Below are 18,036 nucleotides of genomic sequence, written 5' to 3' on the forward strand. Positions count from 1 at the left end.
ACCACTTTTGGTGCTCTTACCCTATTTGCCTTTGATCTCCACTTTTGGTGCTTTTGAACTGCCCTACTGCGTACCTCCCTTCTCCCACTATTATTTCCTTTGCAATAGTACAAAGGAATGGCCTTGTCTTTTGGAGCTCCTTTTGAGACCATACAAGGATTTGAGAGGGGAAAAATTAGAGGGTTTGCCAAAGTTATTTACACTGAGATCTCCAGAAACACAGAAATAATGCTTCAAATGACTCACCACACAATGAAAAGTGCCAAAAAACTGGAAAATAATGTAAACATTGCAAATACATCTGCATGTTCCCAAAGCACCCCAAAGTAAATAAGAAAACAAAGGTGGTGGAACAAAAGGGGTGGCAAACAAAAGTGGGCTGCTGCAAGGAGACAAGACAGATCCTGCTGCAAAGGCAGTTGGGATACCTGTGGGAGCCAGCGGAAGGGCTGAGGAAGAAGCCCGGGAGAACAAGCTGGACTGTCAGTGAACAACCAACCCATCCTGACTTAGTGCAACACAGAAACACCTCAGTAGAAATCCTGTGTAAAAGTCCATATGATCGCACTGACAATCATAGCATTTTTGACAGCAATTCAGAGAATTCTCTAACCATAATTAAAACATGAGACAATTAGGATGAAAATTTGATGTATGTTGGATCAGACTTAACTCAGTTTTAGAACCAAACAGCAGAATATCCACAGCTTTGATCAAGAACATCAAATCTGTCCTGCAGCTATTTTATTCCTATTATAGGCACAACATCGCTCATTCTGGGCAACTGCTTATGAAATTAAAGGAGACGACTTTTGTGTTTGAACTTACTTTGATCAAGGTGTTTTATTGCATCTCAGAGGGTATACATGCACTGGGTTTTTCTCAAACCAAAATACAAAGAAAACCCACTTTGAAATTCTCTCTCTAACTCTCTGTCATTACAGTGTATGTTATCCCCACAACAAATTCAGATACAGCCACTTTTTAAAAATGGTACCATATATTGATTAAATAGTTAATTTGAAAGACTCAGGTGAACATCTTTCCAACCTAATATGCTTTTACAAAGAGCTGCCAAGCCACTTGTAACACTGATCAACAGTGACCTTATTAAGGAATCAAAATCTTAAGCCAAGCCATCAGCACAAACAGTATGAGGGAAGGAACTAAAATGTTCAAAGAACATGTTTGTTGCTTACAGTAAAGGGTGCAGTTCTCCAGTTTAGTGTGGCTTCTAATCACAGATGGAAAATACAGTGCTGTATGGGGATGGAAGAACACTAGTCTAAGGCATATACATAGAAGCACCAAACTAACAGATTTAGGTAAAGGCTGGATAAAAAATACAAATAGGTTTTCCATGATTTGCCAGTCACACTGATTAGCCTTGATAATCAACACGCCTGGTCAGTCTGACAATTCTCACCATGTCTGCCTTTCTACAGCTGTTTTTTCCCAGCTACATGGAAATAAACACACCCTTTACTTATCTTCAGTGCATTTAAAGCAAGAGCCGATAAATAAGCTGTTCTTAAAATGAAAATAAAAGATCCACAAATATTTTTAAAAGAAACATGTTAAGGTTTTTTTCCCCCAAGAAGGGTATAATTGTTCACAAAGCAACTTGATAGAAGACATGTTAAAAGGGAGTTTTGCTTTATATTACTTTAAATTATAATTTAATGTAACATGTACAGTGCCACAAAAATAAAACATCCCACAACAAATTGAGAATCCTGCATTGGGAGAAAAATGTATTCCACATGAAGAGCGTTTGTAGGATTCAGAGTGCTTTTGTTACTAACCAATATCATCACATGATCGTTTGGTATAACAGATATACATGAGAAACTGGATTTGAGAGGGAAACTTTTAGAAGGTTTGCCAAAGTTATTTACATCGAGACCTCCAGAAACACAGACACATCGCTCCAAATGGCTCACCACACAACAGCTGCGTAATCTGTCCCTATTGGATAGGTTCAGAAAAGCACTAAGAAGGCATCAGAAACATACATCCAATGTTTAAGTTGTAAAACACATAAATAATAATGCAAGTACACAAACTGAGAGAGAGAGAGCGAGAGAGAGAGAGAGAGAGAGAGGGATAACAACTAAGAGAGTACACATTCCTAAGGTTCACTTTCACAGCTGTGCTACACGTTTTGGAATTAGGAGAGAAGTCTGAGTAATCACTGGGTTTGGTCATCGTGGCTCACTTGGAAACTCTGAGCGGCAAAATTCTTGTTTGTAGATTCCAAACTTGCATCTTCGGTTATCCTGTCAGAAAACTAGCGTTGTGAAAAGAAGAAAAAATAATTGGAGAGAGCAAATGACGGGTATTTGAACTTAGTTTCATGATATGACTAGTCAGAAGGCTTACAACAACCTTCTCCAACCTGGTGTCCTCTCAGGTCTTAGATGACAGCTTACATAGTCCATTATGATAGCCATGGTGCTTCAGGCTGATGGGACTTGAAGTTTAAAACACCTGAAGAGCACCAGGTTATGGAAATCTGGGCTAGAAGATGGAGAAGTGCATGTACTAGGCAGAAATGCATCTTTATTTCCATTGGCTGTTTAAAATACTTTTTTCCACAAGATGGCCAACTCAAATATGCATGCACACATACTATACACATACATGCATACTCGCATTCAGAATCACTCAAATTTTGTTTTTAAATTGAAACACTTTTTAATTTGGCTTTGATGTTTGAAACTCACAATAAAAATTAACACACACGCACACACATGTACAAAGCAAGTTAACCCCGATCTCTTCTGAAAACACCTTATTAGTGATTGTGAGGGCAATGGAACATTTCCAGGCACTGCTTGTAAGCAGGCCTCCTTGGGGGTGGCCCCATCATTTGGAAGACTCTCCCCATGTGAAGCTGGAAAAGTTTTAAGCCCTCTTGAAAACACAGGCTTTTTGTTCACACAGGCTTCCCTGTCATTAGTAAGATTCTGTTACTAATCTGTTCTACTGCTTATGCTGCTTCGTGTTTTATCTTGTTTCCTTGTATTTTATAATGAACTGTAAAGGATTATAATATATCAAGTGGTCAAAAGTATTATAATAAATAACAAATATATCTATAGAGGGGCCTCACACACGTTCATGATTACACTTCTCCCTCTGTGAACAACATCTGGGTAAGATACTTATCCAGGTTGAAGATCCTGTTCATGTTGTGAAAAAGAACTTGGGGAATTGCCAACATGGTCACAATTTCATATGCATTACAGACGGTTCATGCAGGTATTTGTATGTGCAAAGAACAACCCTCTGTGCTTTTTCAGCAATGGGGCAGAAAAAAATGGCAGTTGGAGTCAAGTTTGACTACTTTTTCAGCCACAGATCAAGACCTGCTTATCTGCCCAGGTCTTTTAATCTTTAGCAGCTACTGGCTTATGCTGAGACTCTTGCCTTAGTGCGGCTTTTGTGTTGTCTATAATGCACTTTTGGTTTGAAAACAATCATGTTAACATCTAGAAAGAGATACATAGTACCATTACTGAGGTACCCAGGCTGAAGGTAATGCTGCAGAGAGCTACAAGATCCACAGAAGAGTACTTCCAATGGAATGCACATTATTATTTTTAGACTTAGATGCTGCTCCCTTAGCCATAAGACTCATCTAGAGTTATATCCTACCATGAGAAAGCAAAGTGCACAGGGTAACAATGGTTGTCCAGGTGTAGAAAAATGTATGAAAGGAGAAAGGAAGGTGTGATTTCATTAATGAGCATTGTCATATGCACTTTAACATCACTTTTGCAGCAAAAAAAATAATAAAAAAACCTCAAGGAAATTCAGGAGAGTACTAAAACCTTCCAAACTAGAATGAACTTTAAATAGTCAACTGTGAAATACCAGAGTGTGAGTAAGGTTGGCTATATTACAAGTGAAGAATGTAAGAGGGAATTCCATACCTTAAATAGTTCATAAGAAATCTTTGATGTTAAGATCTGCTAATGGGTCCTTTGTTGGAGGTTTCTTGGGACTCTGAGTGGCTGGTGTAGGACTTGGAGAAAGCTTAACAGAGAAAGATACACAAAGCAAAAAAGGAGTGAAGGAGTGAGCATTAGAATAATGGAATGATAAATATTAGGACCCTAATACAAGCAAAATTAAGATGCAATGGGGATTAAGCAGACGCAACCTCTCTCCCATCCATGTTCTCCCCTCATTTCATTTCTCCTGACCATTCGGGAGCTGCGTGCAAAGGTGCTTTCTTTTACTGCTACCATCTCCTCTCTGGAACCAAATTTTCAGCGACCGTGAAGCCACTTGTTCAGAGAAGCCCGTGCTGGTGCTGCTAAGACAGGCCTGTTCATTTTGCATGGGCAAACAGCAGCCTCCAACTCTCATTTCAACAAGGGGAGAAACCGCTCTCTACACTTCAATCTTCACAAGAAATGCGGCATGTTTTCCTGAGCAGGGAGAGGCGGCTAATTCTCTCAGAGAAATGCTCGATTATCTTTAGGGTGGAGGTAGGAGAACTTACAGTTAAAAAGAAAAAAAAAACTTATGTGATTGGACATGCAAATACACATTTGCATCTTTGAAAGTTCACAATTCGAAGGTTCATATGTAGTGGACTTCCTGTACCTGTAATATGTACTTGTATGTTTATGATTATTATTTCAAATGTCCCAATTGGCTGAAAAAGGTAATTGCCGATAATACAGAGGGCTGTACGGCAACATCAGAGGGTTCAAGTCAAATAACCTTATGCTTTATATTTGTTTGAACTGTCGAGAGGAAATGGTTCACTCTTACTTGTGCACCAGGTCCTGCAGCTGCTCCAAATGGTGGTCTCATCATAGGCTGTCCATACATGACAGGTTGCTGTGGCATCATTGGGACACCAGCTCCTGGAGGCTGCTGAAAAGCATGTGAGAAGGATTAATGGCATGTGCATTATAAACAAGAGGAGTCTTTGCCTTATCTATCTTTGCAAAGCTGGCACTGCAGTGCTACATCCTTTTGGGAAGGCACAATCTGATTCGTGCATCAGAGTTCAGACGGGAATTGTCTGAGAATTAATTCCATCCCCCTCTACAGCCTCTTCAACTAGAATGCATTAACTTATATTATGGGCTGGCAAAGCCCTGCAGTTGGCATTTGTATTCTACAGTAGCAAGAAGAAAATTTCTTGCTGTCAGAGACTCCCTGTCTGAAAAGAACATGCTTGTAGCTCCCCCAGGATTCCAAAGATAAGCCTCAAAGTGTGGGACATTCTCAAAGAAATCTCAGAAGCAGCATGTACTGGGCACGGGATGGTGGCTTCCAGCTGATGGGACAAAGCTCAAGTAGCTGCACAGTCTTTTATTCTTTCCAGTCCTTTCCAGTGTAAACTAGCCAACTTACACAAACTTGCATATAAATAATAGGTGACTTCTGTTTTTCCCATTGTGGAATTGCTGACTACTGTTTTTAAGGGCAAGATATAATGTCTTGGTGAGAAGTAACTCTAAAAGGAAGCAAAGGTCAATGGGAGAAGTGGCAGGTGGTGGTCATCCTTCCTGGCATTATGCTCGGTCAGTTATTTCTAAAAAGGCAAGCAGAAAACTGCTATTAGTTGAAATGTTTCACTCACCATTCCAAATCCTGATCCAGGCTGTGCAGGAGCAGCACCTGATGTAGGCGGAACGGCACCTGCTGGAGGCACGGATCCTGTCTAGGAACCAAAATAATCAACACACCACCAACTGATTAGAACTTCTATGGGGTATGATACTGTTAAAAGCCCTGGAGCTTAATTTCAGAATAAAGTTATTGTTCAACACCCAATACCAAAGTTGATTTTCCCATGTTCTTATTCTGCCAAAGTTAATGTAAAACAAATGAATTTTGTTATATGCTATCATGCTGCAAATAACCAACTTAGTGGACAATCCAATGCATGTTTTAGGCAGAAAAAGCCCTTCAGCTATCAGCATTCCTCCAGACAGCCAAGCTGGCTAGAGGACATTGGGAACTGTGAGACATTTTTTGTCTACACGTGCATAGGATCGCACCCTTCAGTTTGTCAGATGTTGTGACACACCTAGACCTGTTCTGCACACCAATACCTAATGTGGAAAACATTTAGTTTTGTTAGTTATTCTTTCTATCTCACACACAGCCACTTGGAAACTTATTTTTTCTACTGACTGCATGATCAAACATTATGCAACATGTCAAGATTCATATAGGACTCTAGGTAGTTCCAGAAATTTTCAAGACAACTCAGCTGCTGGCCAATTAAGTCCAAAGAAAGCTCCTCAAGGACAGTGTTATTGGGTATGATGTTCCCTAGCACTGGACAAACTCCAGCAGCTCCTCTCTACACCAAGAGTTGCAGGTGTGTAACAGAGTTTCAATGCAGTAGACTTGTTCTCACTTGAGCACTAGATTCACCAGCTATAAACCTAACAGTTTCTGGATCAAAGCATTAACTATGACAATTAAAAGGCATATTCATCTGAGACATTCATCTGGACCTTTTCACCATTTCATGCATGTGCTGAACTGGGAGGTAGAGGTATCTGGAATGGCCTTGCTCCCAATCTCTCCGTATTTATTTGAACTTATCTGGTGCACATCAAAGGCACATAGGCTCTGTATGCCTTGCAGAATTGCTGATGGTGGCAAGAGAATCAATGCATGTACCATCAAGGCAAAGAAGTGGCTCAGAGCATTGCCACTTCTAAATGAGCTAAGGTTTATTTGAAGTCACATTCCACATTAAGCCCCATGCCAACTTGGCTTTCCAACTGCATGTTTTACTTCTATGTTCTGCAGACAAATACAAACAATCAAAACCATTGTCAAAGCATGCTTAATTACACACATTGGGTTGAATTCAGACTCATTTTTATAATTATTTTATAAAATGTTTTTAGTCAACTCAAGAATTGTATCAATAACATGACCATTATAACATGAAAATTAAAATATATGATTATATATTTTCATAAACTTGTTTAGTCTAAAATATTAAAAAATGACAAGTTGGGAATAACTTGAGTCCTATTGATTTCAACAGGCACTATCTGCAATTAATCTGAATCCAACCACTTGTCTGATTTTTCAGTTTAATACTGCAATAGCACAATCATTGGCATTTATATTCAGTAGTAAACCCAAATGAATGCAGTGGGGATTACTTCCAGATAAGCAGATGTAGGGTTACAGCCTAATTTGTTTGTAAGGAGTTAAAATATAAGTAAGTTAAATTAACATGGAAACAGATTAGTGAACATTCCAGTTGTTCTCTTCCACTGTATTAAAAGCATGAATATCCTTTTACAATGTCTAAAAGGGACTGTAATATTACTTCATCCAATACATGTAAAAACCAACAGCACTGAAAGTTTAGCCAGCCTTAAGCCAGTTGTAAAGACAGAGAATGGTCCCATTTTTATTAGTTTAGTAGCCAAGTGTCTTAGTTAGTAAGCCTTTATACTGAAAGGCTACTTACATAAAGAAAAACCGTCCAACTTTTCTGGTAAGGAAAAAAATAATTAAAAACTGAGTTATATATTCAAAGCATGCAACTTTTTCAGAATAGTGTACCTCAATTCTCTTCTCACACCAATTCCACCGTGCGAGCAGGATCCATGGCTTACAAAATGAAGTTTGAGTGTTTGCTAGAGAGACTCTATCATGAGTAGAAACACTCATATCTGGATTGGAATTGGTCAGTGGAACTACCTTATATGAGTTCTAATGCCCCATTACAGGAATGACTGTTGCCACTCATTTTGGGTTGCTCCCAGAAGAACTAAATTCTGTTACACAAGTGCTGACAGCACAGCTTGCAAAAGGGCACCAGTGTACCACAAAATATCAGTGCCTCATTGGATACCACTTTTTTTCTTTGCTGAAAGATAATCAAGTTGTACAAGAGAACACTATACTCAATTGCATGAGTATTTTTATTTGAACTACTACATTTAATCACAGGCAAAACTTGCACATAGTTTTACCATTTGTAGTAGCTGACCATGTTTCATATTATCATTAGCTGTAGCAACAGCCAAACCTTGAAAAGAAGTGCTTATGAGAAGTTACACTAATGGCACAATAAACATAAATTCAAAACAGACTGTCAGTTGAGGACTAAGGAAGTGTTATTCTGCTAAAACATAAGATAATAAACTAATTTAAACAATAGCAGGATGGGATACCCATTTCCTAAAAACACTTTCTAACATTGTGAAAATAGACATCAGGTTTTGCGCAGTTAAGCTAAAAGACTAATGTTTCTAAGAAGACAAAACTCTTGCTTGTTGCAGAATTTATTGGTGCAATCTTAGTTTCCCAATATATCACCTATGCAATGTATGCTATATCTCTCATATCCACACTCATATGCACTGTATCAATTGCATACATCTGACAATATGTAATACTCCATAAATATAAAACATTCAGTAACACAACGCACCAATGGGCCACTTGGAGGAACGCCAGTTGACCATGTTGCAGGTGCTACTTTTGGTTGCCAGTTGGCTCCTCCTGTTAACTTCTTCTCTCCTGCATTCCACTGAAGGTCTCCCCTAAGACAGGCAACAACAGAGAATGTTACTATTAATCTGGGGCAGAACTGGATCAGTTCTTTTGGAATCGGAACCTTATTTTGGAATTGGAACCTTACTACAAAGTTTAAGTTTATTTACTACTGACTATTACACATTGCAAATGGAATGGAAAATTTTGGTCTTCTCCTCTGTGCAGGGTAAGGTAAAACAATGCCTACTTCTTTCAAATGTTAAACTCTGAAAGAAATATTACTATTCAGTTATGCTGTATTATAATAATTACTTAATTTCTATAGTACCTAATAGCTGAACTCCCTGGCCTGTTCACAGCAATCCTCAAAATACAAAACACAGAAACAAAATACACAGCATAAAATATACATACCATAAAACACAGCTTAAAATGTCAATATACAAAATTTAAAACAGCTAAAGCAATTTCAGTAAAACCGCCCAGAGAATCTTCAGGTTGTGGGATGGCATAGAAATGGAAATAAATAAATAAAGCTCTTAAACTGCAGACATATCCAATCATATGCCACTAGAGGACCCTATTAACCTGGTACCAAGAAGACTGGAAGCAGAGGAATGCCTCAGATGTAGATTGTAGTGCCTGAATCAATTAAGTCAGGAGAAGCATTTGGTCAGGTATTGTAGTCGTGAGACACCTGGGCTTTATAGGTTAAAACTAGTACCTTGAAGTGGTCTTGAAACACAGAGGCAGCCAGTGCAAATGGGCCAGAATTTGTCTTGTATGTTCAGTTCTTCTGGTCTGAGTTATTAATCTGGCTCCCACATTTGGAACAAGATGCGGCTTCTCCAGTCTATAGGGCAGGGGTCCTCAAACTTTTTCACCAGGGGGCCAGTTGAAAGGTGCTGGTGCGGGGTGTGGGCCGGGAAGGTGGTGCCGGTGGGGTGTGCGGGCCGGCGCGGGAGTGGGTGGGGCGCACACACTGAGGCGGGGGGGCAGTGCGCGCAGGTGTGACGAGGGCAGCGGAGGCAAGGCGGGGGCGGACACGTGCCACGATGCAGCAGCGGGGGCATGATGGAGCAACTTGCTTGCTTGGAGATGGTTTTCTCCGAGTGAGTGCAAAATGATCTTGCGAGCAAGCTGCCACCGAGGCCGCACGCGTGGCACATTGAAAACCTCTGAGGTGGGCTGGATAAATGGCCATGGTGGGCCAGATCCAGCCCCCGGGCTGTAATTTGAGGACCCGTGCTATAGGGGCAGCCCCATATAATGCATATTGCAATAATCTAACTTGGCAGTTACCAGAACGTAGACTACTGGAGTCAGGTTATCTCTTGCCCATACAGGTTGTAGGTGGGCCACCAATTGAAGCTGGTCAAAGACACTGTGTTACATTGGAGCCACCTTGTCCTCACGTCACAGAGGAAGCTTCAGGAGCAGCCCCCCCCCCCACAAAACTGCAGAAGTATACATCCAATGGCAAAACCAGGCAAGTCCTTGGAGATATTTATGTATTTAATATTTATTTATTCAATTTATATTCTGCATTTTTACATTATAAGAACTCAGAATGACTGACATCATTCTCCTCATTCTTATCCACACAACAACCCTGTGAAACAGGTTGGTCTGAGAGTCTGTGACTGGCTCAAAGTCACCCAGCTGGCTCCATGGCTGAGCGGTGACTAAAACCCAGATCATCTGAGTCCCAGTCCCAGGCTCTTAATCGCTACACCACCCTGGCATTCCATACGCTAAGCAATTTTCTGGGTCGGTAAATGTCTCTAAGAAATCAATGAACAGATTGCCCTAGAACAGTGGTGCCGAACTTATGGCACATGTGTCGCAGTGGGCACACAGAGCCCTCTCCGTCGGCACATGAGCCATGTCGCCCCAGCATTGGCCCAACAGCCGAGCATTGGATAACAGCGTACATACGGGCCATGCGCATGCTCGGAAAGGAGTAGCTGTGCCAGGCGATGATGTCATGAGCTGCAACTCATTAGCCACTGCATGGCCGGTGCCAAGGAGATAGATAGATAGATAGATAGATAGATAGATAGATAGATAGATAGATATTTGCTTGGACTGGCTGTGAGTTGTTTTTTCTAAACTAAAACTTCAGTATTCAGGTTTTATTGCAGTGTTAGCACTTTGCAATGAATAAGTGGGTTTTGGGTTGCAGTTTGGGCACTCGGTCTTTAAAAGGTTCGCCATCACTGCCCTGGAGTAATCCAATAGGTTACCCAAGCATAGATTACTGAAACCAGGTTATCCCTGACCTGGGTTCTAGTCCCCGCTCAGCCATGGAGCCAGCTGGGTGACTTTGGGCCAGTCACAGACTCTCAGCCCAACCTAACTCACAGGGTTGTTGTTGTGGGGATAAGATGGACGAGGAGAATGATGTAAGCTGCCTTGAGCCCTTTGAGGAAAAAGGCGGGATATAAATCAATCAATCAATCAATACTGGGGAAAGCTGGGCCATCAGCTAAAGCTGGTAAAAGGAACCACATGTCACAGAGGCCACTTGTGCCTGAAGTGACAGCAGTGGTTCAAGGTGGGCCCCAGGCTACAAACCTCCAAGGGGACTGCAACCCCAATCAGAACATGTTGAACACCCTCCATTTGGTCAGAAGAACCACCCATTCGTAACATCTCAGTATTATCTGGCTTGAGCTTTAGTTTATTAGCCCTCATCCAGTCCACTGTCTCAGCCAGGTACTACTTTAATACAGCCATAGTTGCATTAGCTGGAGATTAAAAGGGGAAACAGAGCTGAGTGTGCTCAGTGTACTGATAGCAATGGACTCCGAAAGGTAGGATAACCACACTCAGCAGTTCCATGTAGGTGCTGAACAGCATGACCCCTGAGAAACCCCATGCTAGAGAATCCATGGGGCCAAGCAATACATCCCAAGCACCACCTCCAGAAGCTGATCATCCAAGTAAAAGCAGAACCACTGCAAGGCACTGATGGTTAATGGTACGGAAAATTACTGAAAGATCAATTAATATTAATGGAGTCACACTCTGGCAGTCTCTCAACATAGATCATCATATAGGGTTCCTATACCCAAAATCTGTCCTGAACTTTGTAATGTATCCAGATAAACTACAAAGTCTCAACTACAAATGCCCAGATCTGGTTAGCCACCAGATGATCAACTTTGCCCAGGAGAGCAACATTTGCCACTGGCCTAAAGTTGTTCAGAAATTCTAAGTCCAATGAATTTCTGTTACCTCCCAGAAATTAAAAAATTTAGTGTCAGAATGTTGTTCACAAGACCATTTCAATTTTTCATTTTTGCAAGTACAGCCAACTCTCCACATTTGCAGGGGTAATTGGCAGGACCCTCATGAAAGTGGAAAAAACGTGATCTCTACCCCACCCCCCAAGCCATAACTCTTAATAATGTGTACAAGTACTGCATTGCTTCTTTCTCCCTCCCTCCATTTCTGTCTCTCTTCTCTGTATAACTCCGGGCCCACTGGTTAGTTGCTTCACTATTTATCCCTTTTTCCCTTGATATGCTGTATATATTGGCATATTAGGCAACCATCATATAAGACAAGGTTGATATTTTGAGCTGTTTCTCTGGCATTTGTTGCCTTCTGAAGCATATTTCCTGGTCATTTGCTCCACAAGTTATTACTGTATATATTGGCTATTATTTTTATTTTATTTATTTAAAACTTTTATATGCCATCCCCACATGCCTCAGCATCTCAGGACAGCTTACAACATAGACTATCCCCTATAAGACTATCCCCAAATCTTGTTTTGCTATTTTTGGTTTCAAGGGTTGTCTTATATCTATGGAATGCACTCCCCAGAGAGGTCCGCCTGGCGCCATCACTATTTGTTTTTTGGCGCCAGGCTAAGAGCTTTTTATTTAAAACTTATTTTAATTCTTAATTTATTGTATTTATAGGATTTTAAATTTTTTAAGCCGAGATGTCACCGGGGTTTTAAATTTTAATTAATTGTTATATTTATATGTTTTATTTATGTTGTGAGCCGCCCCGAGGCTTTGTTGTGATGGGGGCGGCATAGAAGTGTTTTAAATAAACAAATAAAATAAATATGTCAATATAAATGTACTTCCTGGAAGTACATTTCAGACAAAAAACCCCCCATAAAAGTCAGTGTATAAGGCAACTCATGTATAAGACAAGGCCGCAAAACTCCAAAAAGATTCCAATTTAATTATTGATGGCAAACTTGCGAATAATCAAATCCATGAAAGTTAATCCCATGAAAGTCAAGGTTCAACTGTAATGGATTTGAAGAAATACATAATAACTGGTAGACTATTTCTAGAGAACCCAGATATTAAGAACACTGACTACAATATCATGCTAGAAGCATTACACATCAAAACAGTATTGTAAATACACATACACTGAAATCTACACAAGTTTCCAACTTTGATTTCATTTACTACTTACTTCTTTGATGTGGTACCAGAAATTCCAAGATCTGCAAAGATGAAGAAGTGATTTGAAAATGTGTTTAATATGAAATCAATCTTCATTAATTGCCCATTCGACATATAAGTATGCCCTATCAGCATCTGCTTTGTTAGTTGTTAGAGTTAAGAGTTACTTGCTATCTAAGTCATCAACATGTCTGAAGAATGAAATCTCTTATTAATGAATGTTAATGAATGTTATTAATGAATGTTGTGTAGATTCGAACTGGCGACCTTTCCATCAACCAGCCCAGCAGCACAGCGGTTTAAACCACTGCGCCACCTGCAGTCCCCTTCAACTATAGATATACTAGTAATTTCATAATCCTATTTGATCTCAGGACTGAAGGGCATATTTCTGCAAAAATATGGTCTTGATTTATTTCACTTGTTAAATCTGAAACCAAATATACACCAAACTAAGCAATACACTATGAGCCAAAGCTTCTTTTAAGATAGTGTCAGTTAGTTATTAAGGAAAACAGAAATTTAATTTTCTGAATTACTCACTTTAAATGTACCTCTTAGAAATGTAAATCAGTTCATTCAGAGCATTATTACACAGTTTCCTATCTACTTTTTTGGGAAAAACATCTAAGTTCTATACTAAGCTTCCATTATTCAATAAGCTAACTCAGCAATATAAAAATGCCACACCTCTGAGTCTAAATTCAGTATGAGAACAGGAATTTCCTGTCACATTGTAAATGAAAACCTAATCACTTTGTCTTCCTATAGGGGAAGAAACACATCCTCTTGCAATAGCTAACAAACAGACAAAGCAAATCTGAAAAGACGCATATTTAATGAAGTCCTCAAGGATTTCAAGCCCAGAAATGTTTCCAACTTACTTCCTACTAAGTTTGCGAGAGAGGAATCGAGATCACTTCCAATGCCTTTGGTTGCAGCTGAAGAACTAGGGGCTGCAGCTGAAGCAGGTAGAGGTTGACCAGATGGCATCATAGTTGGCATAAGAAGGTCACCTAAGCCATCAAACACTGAAAGTGTACGAGGAACAGTAGTTTAGGGCACCATCTTTCATTTAAGTAATGCTGAGTCAACAGACATCTAAATGGGCAAACCATGAACTGTGGAACACATACACATCTCTGCAGTTCTTGGTACTATCACACAGATTTAGTATCAGTGTAATGTCAATGAAAGACATGCATGTTTCTACCTAACACATTGAAATATACACTAATCTTTAACATAATATATTCTAAAGCAGCAAGACAAATGCCTTAATAATCACTATTTTAACCTTTTTTCAGATGATACACCCCCTTAAATCATACCAAACTAAAGATAAAGTGTGTGTGTGGCTGTTTTAAAAAGACAATCCCTCCTCCAGCACACACTCTTATACAAGATGATGCCACTACACAGAAAATACTACAAAATCTTCTCATGGCTTTTTGTTACTTTCTGATACGGTAAAGAGAAAGATAAGGGATACCCTATGGCAATAATACCATTTCTGTTAGCAGATAAACCTGGGAGTTTTTTAATATATCTCCTTTCACTAACTCTATACCAAGCATGTATGTCCTCTTATCTACACCCAACAGATATTTATTTATTTTTCGATTTATATCCTGCCTTTTTCCTATGAAGGGCTCAAGGCAGCTTACATCCCCTCCTCCATCTTATCCCCACAACAACAACCCTGTGAAGTAGGTTGGGCTGAGAGTCTGTGACTGGCCCAAAGTCATCCAGTTGGCTCCATAGCTGAGCGGGGACTCGAACCCAGATTGCCTGAGTCCCAATCCCATGCTCTTAACCACTACACCACACTGGCTCTCCAACAGATATCAACACATGTCATGGGAAATTCTTCTTGAATTGTTCTAATAGTTCCTGCAATATGATGCATCAATAGAGACAGACAGAATGTGTGTTCATAAGCACAGAGCATATTTTCTTAAGCAGACAAATATAATTTATGCTCAAGGCAAGTCAGAGTAAGAAAGCCAAATAAGATACCTTGAAATAAGTTTTCCTGGGACAGATGTATGAATATACCCCTCACTATTAATACGACTGATGTCTGAAAAATATCTCTCCTTATGCTTGCAAAGTCCATTAGAAAAGTAACTTTAATAGCATTTTCTCAAATCAGAGAAGTATCTCCATTCTAGAATTTGCCTCTGAGATATGGATATATTTATTTATTACAATTATGTCCTACTGTTTTTCCTTTCAAGGAACAAAGGCCAGCTTACATAGTTATCTTCCTCCTCTCAGTCTTATCCTCACAACAACAACCAAAGTCACCCAGTGAACTTAATGGCTGAGGGGAGACTAGAACCCAGACTGTCTGAGACCCAGTCCCACATTCAATCACTACAATACAGTGGCTCTATTTAAGAAGTGTTGCTTAAAAGGATGCTGGAAATTATTCAATATGCACATAGGCTGGTTTAGTTTTACCACTCAGCAATCAACTTTGGAAAATATACCAGAAATCAGCAGATATTCCCCTTTGCTTCTAATTAGGTAGCAATCTAGACCAACATTACATAGTAAATAGACCTCGTTACAATGGCATGCTAATGTTAGTAAGCATAATTGCACTGTGCTCTGGCAAGCATCAAATAAAGCAAAGCAATACTAAACTATTTGGTTTTTACTTATTCTGTGGCAGAACTCACCCAAATTGCAAATTTGCAGCAAGGCCCCAGCATGGAAGTACAGAATGAAAGAGATACAAACAGAAACGACAGAGCAGTGATGAAAAGTTAAGCTTTGTGTCGAGGGAGGAATACCCTGGAACTCCGTTACATTTAACTTTTGGTGCCATGCATGCTTGGGAAAGGCTCAGCAATAATAGCGAAACCACACATCCATATGCTGAGTATACAATACGAAGTGCTGCAATTTTAGAGGAGCAAAATTTAAACGAGCATGCATAAAAAGCACGTGCAAAGAGAGAGGACGTGCACACTTTGATTTGATCCGTGTTGAAACCCTACAGAGGATTGATTATTGAACAGGAAGAATTGTTTTTCAAATTGTACACTGGAAGTAGTATACTCAACTTTTACTGATTTCAAAGGAATGCAAGACAGGGAGGTATCTGTAGTATCAAGCAACACCCCAATGCCTTTTGAACATCATTCTTGCATTTTGGAAATGAAGGGGAAGCATGTTCTGGAAATCCACAGGAAAACCTTGACTCACCTGAGGGATCAAAGGAACTGCCAGCAGGGGAAGGGGAGGGAGAGGCTCCAAAGGCTGCTTCGAAGTTGGGCTGTAGTATATTAGCCTGAGCTGGCGTAACAGGGGAAGGTGATGGAGACGGTGCAATAAAAGAACCTCCAAAGCCTTTAACAAGTGAAAGAGGGAGAAATGAGCAAGTCATTAGTCATTGAGCATTCATGCTCAAGTCTTAGATGAACTGTCTAAAATGATATGATCTGCAACCCAAACATTAAGCTATGGTTATGGATAATGTTTGTACTAGCCCATAACAATCACAATTATAAGCAGGCACTGTTACCAACTCTGTTATATTATAGTTGGGAGAGGTACCCATGCTGCAATACAGTTGTATTGTAGTTCAAAGCTCTGAATATCATCCAGAAAGGCAGCTTACAGATTTCTTTAAAACGTTAGAATAGTTCATAGTTGAGCTAAAATTTAATCCAGGTGTTCATACACTCTTGCTTTATATTACTGCCAACTGCTCAGACTACTCAAAAGTTATTTCTGACTCAATTCTAGCAGAGTTTTATCTAGAGATAAAAGCAACTCTAGGAATTAAGTAATCCTGTGCAAAACGCATGTATTGCCATGCATACACTGTTTATGGCTTACAGCTATCTCAAGCAAGGAATAAAGTGAAAGGAGTATATTCCTGCTATCAGCAATAATATAAAGAATTTTATGTTCCTTATCCAATTACTGCACTACATGCACCAATTCTCCTCTTTGTTCCAGAACATGTATACTCATGCGAAAGTGTCCACATATTAAATACATTCCTCATGTTTTTGTTTCAAACTCCTTTTCCTGTCTTTCAAGAACTCTGCTTCTAAAATATTAACTCCTAAATAATTAATCTCTTCACTTGTATGGTGGTCAGAAATTAATTTGCTATTACTGTTAAAAGTTATATTTGGGGAAAAACCCGCCTCATTCTTTTAAATCACACACCCCTTTTCATTCATTATATTAATATACTATGATTTAAGAAAGACTGATGTATAACAAGAAAGAGAAAAGGTCTGAGAAAGCACTATGGTTTTTGGTTACTATGCAAAAGAAGATACACAGAGAATAAAGAGTCAGTCTTATTACCATCAAGTCTGAAAAACACAAAATTCTTCAAGAACTAACAGTGAACAGAATATTTATTTATTATTTAAAGTTTTTGTATGCCGTCCCTTTGCTATATAGCCTCGGGATGGCTCACACAAATAAATAAATATAGTACAAATACAGTTAAAGTGTATTCTTAAAGTGAGAGATAGTTTGTCCTTATATGCTGGGCAATGAGGCTTTTGTGCTTTTAAAGGTTCCACCTCTACATTGCTGAAGTCCAAATTCACGTGGATTGTAAAAAGAGCAAATCAAATTGCAATTGCTATATAAACAGATTGCTTATTATTGCAATAATAAGCAATTATTGATTATTATTAGGGATAAATAATTCTGTGGATTATTATTACGAATAAAAAGCTTTGCTATTGAGCAGTATGGAAAACTGATATATGGTAGGTAACTATTTCCTGCATGGCATTTTAGAAGGCCAAGTACAAACAGAGCCCAAAGGAGAGGGTGTTTTTGCACCAAACCTGCAAGATAAAATACTTGTTGTCATGGAGGCATCCTTGACGTAGTGTACCAGAGTCATCCAACCTAGCTGAAAATGTTTTTTGCTCATTTTTCTTATTTTATTTAATTCGATGTTACTCCTCCAAGAGACTCAGGACAATATCCAAGCTTTGTCAGTGCAGGATGTCAAGCATCTGTCTCCATATTGGAAAGTGTCTTATTGTCCACATGCAGTAGACCAAGTGTAAAGAAATGTATACCCCATCATCATTCTGCA

At 39.4% G+C, this 18,036-nt stretch overlaps 1 protein-coding gene across 14 annotated transcripts in view; it reads right to left on the reverse strand.

The window, feature by feature from the left end:
* Positions 1-823: 823 nt before the first annotated feature.
* Positions 824-18,036, reverse strand: part of SNAP91 (synaptosome associated protein 91) — a 103,815-nt gene continuing 86,602 nt past the window's right edge. For 6 of the 14 annotated variants that reach the window (XM_044422132.1, XM_044422136.1, XM_044422134.1 and 3 more), the window contains 9 exons: positions 16,164-16,307; positions 13,832-13,978; positions 12,958-12,988; positions 8,444-8,555; positions 7,475-7,498; positions 5,609-5,689; positions 4,789-4,893; positions 3,939-4,041; positions 824-2,290 (listed from right to left, as the gene is read on the reverse strand). In XM_044422132.1, coding sequence (XP_044278067.1) covers positions 3,949-4,041; positions 4,789-4,893; positions 5,609-5,689; positions 7,475-7,498; positions 8,444-8,555; positions 12,958-12,988; positions 13,832-13,978; positions 16,164-16,307 — 737 coding nt within the window. In that variant the 3' untranslated portion in view covers positions 824-2,290; positions 3,939-3,948. The remainder of the gene's footprint in view (positions 2,291-3,938; positions 4,042-4,788; positions 4,894-5,608; positions 5,690-7,474; positions 7,499-8,443; positions 8,556-12,957; positions 12,989-13,831; positions 13,979-16,163; positions 16,308-18,036) is intronic. The other 8 variants (XM_044422141.1, XM_044422138.1, XM_044422135.1 and 5 more) reach the window with 3 other exon arrangements.

Source organism: Varanus komodoensis, unplaced genomic scaffold, assembly GCF_004798865.1.
Source record: "Varanus komodoensis strain SLA01 unplaced genomic scaffold, ASM479886v1 scaffold12, whole genome shotgun sequence".
Lineage (NCBI taxonomy): Eukaryota > Metazoa > Chordata > Lepidosauria > Squamata > Varanidae > Varanus > Varanus komodoensis.